The sequence below is a fragment of the Saccoglossus kowalevskii genome, chromosome 10 (assembly GCF_978046115.1).
Source record: "Saccoglossus kowalevskii chromosome 10, keSacKowa6.1, whole genome shotgun sequence".
Lineage (NCBI taxonomy): Eukaryota > Metazoa > Hemichordata > Enteropneusta > Harrimaniidae > Saccoglossus > Saccoglossus kowalevskii.
Genome location: NC_140650.1, coordinates 19675235 through 19684692, shown reverse-complemented (window position 1 = coordinate 19684692; position 9458 = coordinate 19675235). Strand labels below are relative to the sequence as shown.

At 37.4% G+C, this 9458-nt stretch overlaps 1 protein-coding gene across 1 annotated transcript; it reads left to right on the top strand.

Annotated features, from left to right (window-relative positions):
* The first annotated feature begins 6749 nt into the window (after window positions 1-6749).
* Window positions 6750-8732, top strand: LOC146737938 (E3 ubiquitin-protein ligase TRIM71-like). Its single transcript, XM_085504623.1, has 2 exons — window positions 6750-8007; window positions 8122-8732. The coding sequence occupies exons 1-2, from the start codon at window positions 6750-6752 to the stop codon at window positions 8730-8732; spliced, it is 1869 nt and encodes a 622-aa protein (XP_085360749.1).
* The last annotated feature ends 726 nt before the right edge of the window (window positions 8733-9458 follow it).

The window sequence follows — 9458 nt, the reverse complement described above, 5'->3', positions numbered from 1 at the left end:
TGAATATAGAACATGCTCTGTTCCAATAAAGGATTTTGATATGCAAATCGAAAATTTTTTATAGTTCCTTATTGTAACGTCTCCCATATAAATAGTCATCTACTCTACAACCTCATTCTTCCGAACAATCTGATATGTATGCTGGATAACAAAGTATACAAGTACTGTTTACGATATACTGCAAAATGGAAATAACATATCTATTTAACCGTTGTTGATTTTTTTTTACAAAATTCCAAGAACACAAAACAAACAATTGACAACAATCGACAAAACAAAAACACTTCACAGTCACTGTAGCCACACCAGTAAGAAAAAGATACTGTGGAAATAAAATAAATGTTAGTGAATACAGTATTTATTAATTTGCAGTCTCCATGGACAAGTTCACAGCCTCTAATATTGCAAAACCGTTGTGAACTGAATTTTAAATTTCATCAGGATTCCCACATGAAGTTACACAGATATAAAAAAAATATGCAATATTAAGACAAGGAAAAATAATGCCTTTTTGTCAAGGCTATATCCTAATTTCTCTTATTTTAGGGGTATTTTTATGAGTGTACATGTATGCATTAAAATGATCGTAATCATAGTACAAATGTAAAGTACACAAAATTATCGAGTGATTTAGGATTTGTTGGAAAAGTAGCCGAAATGCTGTGACATGGTCTAATTGGTGGTGGGAATTGCCAAACCAGTTTATAAAACAAGCCGGTAGGCTGGTTGGCGATCCGCTCAAAAACAAGCAACATCATGTTTTCGGCTGGTGCCATGGTAGGACATGAACGTGAAGCTAACGTCAGTTTATAAATAAAACCTGGCCCCGTATACGAAGTTCGCAAAAAAACATTCAGTCTTTAGAAGTCACTTTTTTGTAAAAAAAAAAGTGCTGTTAAATTAAATTGCTGTGCTGTTGCTGTTAAATTTATTATTTCCAACCGTTTTGCGATAGTATTTTCTAGATTGAAGGCAGCATTTACAGTTCATTCATAGTTCAAAGTTGCGTTGGGATTACGTTGATACAGTGTAACAATGTTGGCGCACGATCATGTAAAGGGTGGGCAAGGGGGCAGCTGGTACAGTTTTACGGGAAATAAAAAGGGCTTTTCACAATTTACAAGGAAAAAAGACGTTTTTACAGTTTACAGTGAAAATGGAATTTTGCAGTGATTTGTGTCATCTAGTAGTTTTACAGTTTCGAAAATGTAATTCATCTGGACTATTCTTTACGACATTTTTATTTGGATGTAAATTCTTGTACGTATCGAGAAAAATTACACATTTTTACAGTGTACAAAAAAAATACTTGATGATTAAGTTGTACTCTAGCCTGTGATTACAGAATTACGGAATAAATTTTTGCAATTTACGTTGTACGAACAAAAAAATATTGCAATTACGATGAACGAAAATAACCCTTGCCCCCCCCCCCCACATATACACTGCAATTACAAGACAGGTAGGAGGTAATAAATCTTGGGCGAAAGTATCCAAAAATCAGTTTCTGGCTGTTGCCATGGCAGCAGTGAGCGAGAATTTTCTTTCAATTAGTGACGGTCCGACCTGCCTGTCAAGTATGACCAAAATCAGCCAAGCCCAAAAAAACACAGAGCAGTTAAAAGCCGCTGGTGAAAAGTTACCCCAACTTTGAGGTCAAGTTTCTCGTTAATGAAAAAAGACATAAAACAACCATTAAATGTATGCACACTCAAGCTGAGTAGAATGAGCTAGAATTGTAGAGTGAGAAGGTATACAAAAAATTGTTTGGCTGTTGCCATGGAAACGGTGGGCCAGAATTTGTTTTTAGATTTTACAACCTAACTAGAGTGAAGGTGTGACTTGCCTGCCAAGTTTGAACCAAATCGGCCCAACCAAAAAAATCACAGAAGAGTCAAATTTCTCGGTAATAAAAAAAAAGATATCAAAAATTCAACTTCATGCCCACACTCAAGCTGAGTAGAATGAGCTATGTATGAGGGGTGTTATCCTAAATTTGTAGGAGGAGATACATTTGGCACGAAGCTATAAAAAAAAACTATTTTTGGCTGTTACTATGGCAACGGGAGCCAATTTTGTTTTCAGATTTTACCTAATAACTAGGGTGATGGTGTGACCTGCCTGCCTAGTTTGAGGGAAATAGGCCAAGCCAAAACAAATCAAAGAAGAATTAATACGTGAAAACACCGGAAATCACACACACAGACACACAAAATTGATTTTAAGGGCAATCCTAGCGGAGTGGATCGCCAATAGTGAACAAAAATGTTCGTAAATATTACTGACCGCAAAAGACGCTCATCGCGAAGTGACTTGTTTCAAATTGATAGACAATATAAATACACGCTACCCGGAAGAGAGTACCAGCGTCATTTCGGCATTCGATGTATTGGCAATGCGTCATCTCTCCTTCGTACCCGCCGACCAGATCACGGCAATGAAAAATTGGAGATTCTGATCGCACATTACGGTGTTGATAAAGTAAACAAGGAGGGCCAAGTTTACAAAGCTCTTATCGATCCAGACGAAACCCGACATGAGTGGCGTTTATTAAAAACACTAGTGATGCAGCAAGCTTACCCTCGTGACAATTTTACTTTACTGTGGAAATTGATAAACACGAATCATAAGGCCACGGTACCAAATTTAATAACTTTGGCAAAGGCAGCTGTTGTTTTGCCTGTGAATACAGCAATCTGTGAGAGGAGATTCTCTGCCCAAAACAAGGTGAAAACGTCCCTCCGAAATCGTTTAGAAGAGGCTTCTTTGAATCGTCTGCTCACCATCCTAGTAGAAGGTCCTCCTTTTGCGAAATTTGATGCCAGTGAAGCTCTCAAATTATGGCAAAGCAGAAAATCTAGACGTATTTTCCAGGTTTAGAGAAAATAAAATTAGAATACTAAATACATGTTTCAGCTTTCCCTTTCAGCTTTTTGTGTTTTGGCAATTATTACTACAATTGTTCATGAAACATATTGCACGTTGTGTTGACATGATTTCTCTGATTGTATGGTAACATGTGCAGAATGTTATTAACATTAAATAAATAACAAATAATGAAATTATTGTGTGGACTATAATTATTATATTTGCAAAATTACATACATTTCAGAACACAAAATGAAGAACATAACAAGTGGAGAAAATAATGAAAAATTACTGCCAATGTTTTTATGAAGAAAATTTATGCTTATTAGAAATTCCCCCCTTGTTACAGAAAATCCCCCTCTATTTTGATCTGAAGGGGCGACAATCCCCCTCATGAATACAAAGCTGGAGAAAACACTGAATAAGTAAGATGGTTTCTATATAAAACTATTTTTCAGCAGACAGTGAGTGGGTGTGGAAAACTATATAAATCTTATACTGTGTGAACAGACTGAATTGAGCAACACATGTGGCGGGGCATTCTTACATTGTGTAACCAAGTGTTGTGCACGGTCAGTACCCCGATTGAAACACTGGTACGGCCCTTGCTTGTGAGCGAGAGTGCCTAAGAATAACTATGACGTCATTGTCTGGACGTACTTTTCGTGTATTGTATTTTGCTATGAACAGTATCGTTTATCTGCTTGTAATTTTCATTTTTTTAATATCTTTCACATTTGAGTGTGTTTTATTTAAAATCTGTCAGCTGTGCTTTGGGAGAGGATTTGCCTTTTCCGCATGACGGGTAACGTGATTGAGTAGGCATGCGCAGAGAAGGAGACGAGACAGGCTTGAGATTGTTACATGGCTTTGGACGGTGCTCAGAAAGTTGTGGTGAAATTGCTTTGAATCGCCAGCCGCCGACAAGACAGTTCAGATACGTGCCGGTAAAGACACGCGGACTGCTTCCTGAGTATTTGGGCCGTTGATGGCGAAGGACTGACTGTGATAACCTCGAACTTTCAGTTGAGGTGAGCGCTTTGAATTTGGAACCCACGAGGTGTCGTCTGCCGAGTATTACAAGGAGTGACGTCATTTGACCTCGTTTACGATGTAAACAATATGGCAGCGCCCATGTAACGAGCCTGTGATCCTGATGATAACGCCGTTCGAGCGTGGATATTGCATTGGAAACATTGTGTAGTAGTACATGACGTAATCGGCATACTGAATCACCGTGTGCGAACAGTTTCCTGCATGACAATAGTGATCGTGACGTTCATCGTGCTTTGATTGACCAACAATAGACCAGTGCACTGTAGCTGTGACTGACCAAGGACAATCAGTTCCCGCATCGCCTGTTGTGAACACGCACGTCGTGGACAGTTATTGACAGTTTTGGTAGCGTTTTGCACAGTATTATCTGACAGTGTATTGTTGGTTTTGATATCTTGTTTAGCTGTGTTATGATATAAACAGCTTTTACCGAGAAATTGTTATTACCAGTTATACTTATTGTTACTAGTTAAGGGGAATATCAAAGGAGAGTATACCTCCAGTATATTCGTTAAAGGTGGGGGAAGTTACTTTGATTTGTGTCCCGACTGTGTTGCCATGGTGACAGACCGCATATTTGAGGTTAATTCGCATTGTTTGGCGTTCCACTTGTAGTAAGGTTGCATATACATTTTGCAATAGTAGTAAATACCTTCATTGGGGACATGTCCCAACAAATGCTTTTTATGTGACGGTCACCTGGGTAACTCAGGTCAAGTGCGTGACCCTTTGAGTGCGCCCTCTAGTGTTATAATTCAAGTAAAGTGTATTTTGACTAATCTGTCATTTGTTATTAAACCGGTTGATTGATACATGCCACTTGTCTTCACTGTGTTGTATGCCTTGCATGGTACCGAAGTCATCTGCGACGGTAGACCTGTCAGCCCTAGGATTATTATTTGTTCTCCTCCCATTTTATTTGTTCTCCTCCCATTTATAGTCCCTTTTAGCCGGTACCGGGAAGTGAGAAGGTCACAATTGTAAAGGAAGATCCAATGCCTGCTTCTCGCATGAAACAAATATTTGTTACCTTTAATTTATAATAACACAAATATAAAATATGCAATGATTGCGAGAATTGTATTCAAGATTTCTAAGAATTGTCATCACATACAAGGAAATACTTTGCATAACAAAAGTAGCCATCTTTTGAGGTTAGTTCACAAGTTTGTGACCCGAGAAACTTTAGCACTGTGTTTGTGGCTTATTTCTCTACAACACGTTGTCTTGTACTGTATTTTCTTAATTGTCATGTAACAGCATTTCAAACAAGATGTTAAATTTAACACTTATGATAACATAATCCAAGAATAAAAAATTATATCCAGACAAAACCCCTCTTAGGTAAATCGGTGCTTTCCGATATTCCACAGACATGATTACTTCAGGTTTGAAATCCATGTATATTAATTACCCACCTTGTATAAATGGGTTCATGTGACCTCAGTAATATGCACAAGTGTAATATCTCAACCACTCTTGCAGATAAAGACATGCAACTAGTAATATTTTTGACAAGAGATACGACTTGTACATACCACATAGACATATAGTCATGTGACCTCATTAATTTCATTAATCTCAGACAAAGGCAAGTCTGTGATCAAAATAAAATATACTTCAATGATTTCCAATCCTTCTTTGATTACACACTCAGTTTAAGTGTCAATCATTTCTTCAATTGCTTTATGCAAATATATCCTATGTCAACCTATTTCCATGGCACAATGAGTGAAACAAAATCTTCCAAAGTCACATATCTGTTTGTATTTAAATTACTGGTGACTAAATATATTGGCAAAACCATTTTTAGTGTGTATAAAGTTCATATGAGTACTAGTTTGTAGACCTGTCATACAAGTTAACTGGTGCATCGATTATTTCATTTACACACATACAAAAAGCACTTATATAATGTGTCTATAACATTGCATAATTGCTAGTGAAAATATGAGTAAATCTTTGTTTGTAAACACACAGCCCCCCCCCCCCCCCACTTGAGGGATCCCAGTTGAGTTTTTCCGTTCAATCAATGTTTTTGTGTAGACTGTCCTTTGCCAATCAGAGAAAAGTTCATCTACACATGATACGTAATATCACTCTCTCCCTTTGTTTTCATTGTTAGTTCCATTTCTTCAACATATTGAGGAGATTATAATTAATTATAAGTATAGTTTTAATTTTGAATCCGATCTTAAAAAGCAATCATCTTTGTACCAATTAAGTTACGTGGACTGGAATAATAGTCCCTTTTTGAACAATTCCAGCATAACCTAAGGCTTGATCATTAAATGCCCATTGATCTAATTCTAGACCATTATATAATTCCAAAAAAACAAAATCGTGATTTACATAATTTTGTGATTTCCCAACATTATGAAAATGGAATGTGTGCATTTAAAATTCTTTCATCAATGAACACATATGCAGGACTAGTATATAATCTGCTTTCACCAGAGACACAAACACTAAAAGTGAGTTAGTATATGGCATATATGATTTCACTTCAGATTCTATAATATTAGACTTACTCCACTTGTGTTATTTTAACATTGTATATTACAGACTATTGTCAAATCATGGCTGTAGCTGCATTTGATGTAGTAGATGCTGGTGCTGTCTTGGCAGAGATTAATGAAGACTTCCTGTGTTGTGTTATATGTCTAGAGCGGTATTCAGACCCAAAGATACTACCATGTCAACATACATTTTGTAAGAAGTGTCTAGTACAACTAGCTGAGAAAGGAGTAGCCGATACATTGATGTGTCCAACCTGTAACAGGTCAGTAGAGGTACCTGTAAATGATCTGCAGTCTAACTTCTTCATGAGCTCACTTCTAGACAAGGTACCCGAGAAACTGGTAGCTGGTACCCCTAAAGTGTGTGAATTTTGTGAAGAAAATAAAGTCACCTCTATCTGTGTTGAATGCCAACAGTATTCCTGTACATCTTGTACTAGAGTACATAAAAAAACCAAGGCAACACAATCTCATCGGCTTCTATCGCTTGACGAATATCAAGAGACAAAGAACAAGAAGCCATTTGCTGTACAGCCGATACAATACTGCAATGTCCACACAGGTAACCAGTTAAAGTACTACTGTGACACCTGTCAGACACCTATATGTATGGAATGTACAATCATAGATCATAAAGTACACCAACACAGATATATTAAAGAGGTGGCGGATGAGTATTCTGTCAAATTGAAGTGGAAGGTCAGGAAGTTAAAAGTGAAAGCAGATGAAACTGAGACAAGTAAAAAGTCAGCCAAGGCAGCCTGTGAGAAACTGAAAACCTATTGTAAAGAAGAAGAAGCAAAAATAAACAAGAAAACGGATGAAATCTTGGCAGATCTGAGAAGACAAATAGAAGCAGTCAAGCAGAAGAAGAAGAGATTGGTGGATCAGTTGAAGATAGAATACACAGCTAGAGTGAAGTATATGGAAATCAAAGTTGATGAACTGGAGATGAAATATGGAAACATAGTCAGCACTAGTAGCTACCTAGAGACACTGGTGCAACATGGGAATCCCGGACAGATATTGAGTGCCAAACAAGTTTACCAACAACGAATTGATGGGTTGATTACCATGGAAACTAAACCACAACTTATTCCTGATTTAATAGAGTTCAAACCTCATCCAGGGAGAGATGTTGTAGGAATGCTGGCAACAAACGCATGTCAACAATACTGTAGTCTTGATAATATCCCAAAACAACTGATCAAAGGTGACACTGCTACTTTCATGGTAACAACTAGAGATATTCAAGGAAAACAAGTTATTCCACTCCAGGTGGTTGAGGCTAGAGTAACAAAACCTGATGGATCAAGTGACGATATTGAAGTACTGGATAACAATAATGGAACACACACAATGATGGTACATGGAGAAATAGATGGGAAATACAAAGTTTCAGTGACAATAGACAATCAACCAATACCAGGAACACCTGCACAGTTCAATGTCATTAAAGGATTGGTGAAGACCATTGGTAAATGTGGCAGTGGAAGGGGGGAATATAATGTGCCAATTGGTGTTACAATGGATAAGAATGGTGACATTGTTACAGCTGAGAGGGGTAATAAAAGACTACAAATTACAGACAAGGATGGAAATTATAAAAATATTACAAAAATTGAAAAATTTATTCCAGTTGATGTGTGCATATTTAATGACAAATACTACATGGCAGATTATGATAATAAACAAGTTGTTATCAGTGATATGAATGGTCATGTGATCAAAGAATTCAGTGAAAACATGAAGCATCCTCAACGCATTGCTGTTAGACCTGCTGATGGTATGGTGTATGTATCTGATTGGAATGGGTTAGTTGACGAGAAAACGAATAAACATGGTCACTGGATAAGAAAATACACAACAAATGGAGATTACATCAAATCATTTGGAGGTTATGGAAGTAATCCAGGACAATTTAAAGGGCCATATTTCATGGCTGTAGACAATCAAGGATTGCTATTTGTAGGTGACTATAACAATAACCGCATACAAGTCTTCAATACAGATGATGAGTACATGTATTCATTCAAGTGTTCAGGTAAAGGAGATGGTCAGATATACAGACCACGTGGCATTGCTATTGATAATGATGGATATGTATATGTGGCTAATTCGAATAATAAGGTACAAAAGTTTGATAGAAGTGGTCGTTTCATCTGCCGTATTGATAAGGACAATGATGGACTGAATATACCAAATAGTGTAGCAGTAACTGATGATGTACCATGTAGAGTGGTTTTAGCTGACCGTGGTAACCATTGTGTGAAAATCTTTGCACAGTAATTACAGTTTTAGATTTAGATCACTGTCAGGAATCCAAAGTTTAATTTATTTCCAAGTATTACGCCCTCCCTGTTAGGCTTATAAGCTTTCAAATGCATACATGATTTACATAGAAAGGGGAATACTTTGTGACTTGTTATAGATGGAGAAATAAAGAAATACTTAATACATATATTGCATGCACGAATTCTTCGCAAGGAGAGCAGCCTGATTGGACGACAAAGAATTTACCTGGGGTGAGATTTGTCTCTAAATACTATGGTACCGAAGACTTGATTCCCGAGAATCAGAATGAATTTGAGGTTAATAAACTTTGGTGAATTTGGTTAGCCGGGTCAACAAACTCGGTTTTGCATTTCTGTCAGTTTGCATAACATTCCTGTCGCACCTGATGTGGTAGTTTCTTGCAATTCTTCTGGTTTCGACCAATTAGAAATGAGTAGTGTAAACAAAGGGGTGTCATCTTGATTTACATATGTTCCCCAATAAATTGAACAAGAAATCGTGCCTTGGTTGGCATGTTGGACGATCCACCAGAAGTACGGTATAACACAGATAACGTCACCATTGAACTCCAGATTGAGAATTCACTCTCTGGTCGTCCTGGTGTCAGCTATAGTACTGTACAGCGTCCTCGTGATGTGAGCCACCCCTGGAAACCAAGCCGTCTGAAGTTTGTTGCCACGTTTGTTGCTGCAGTTCGACATCGTTACGTCCGGTATAGTA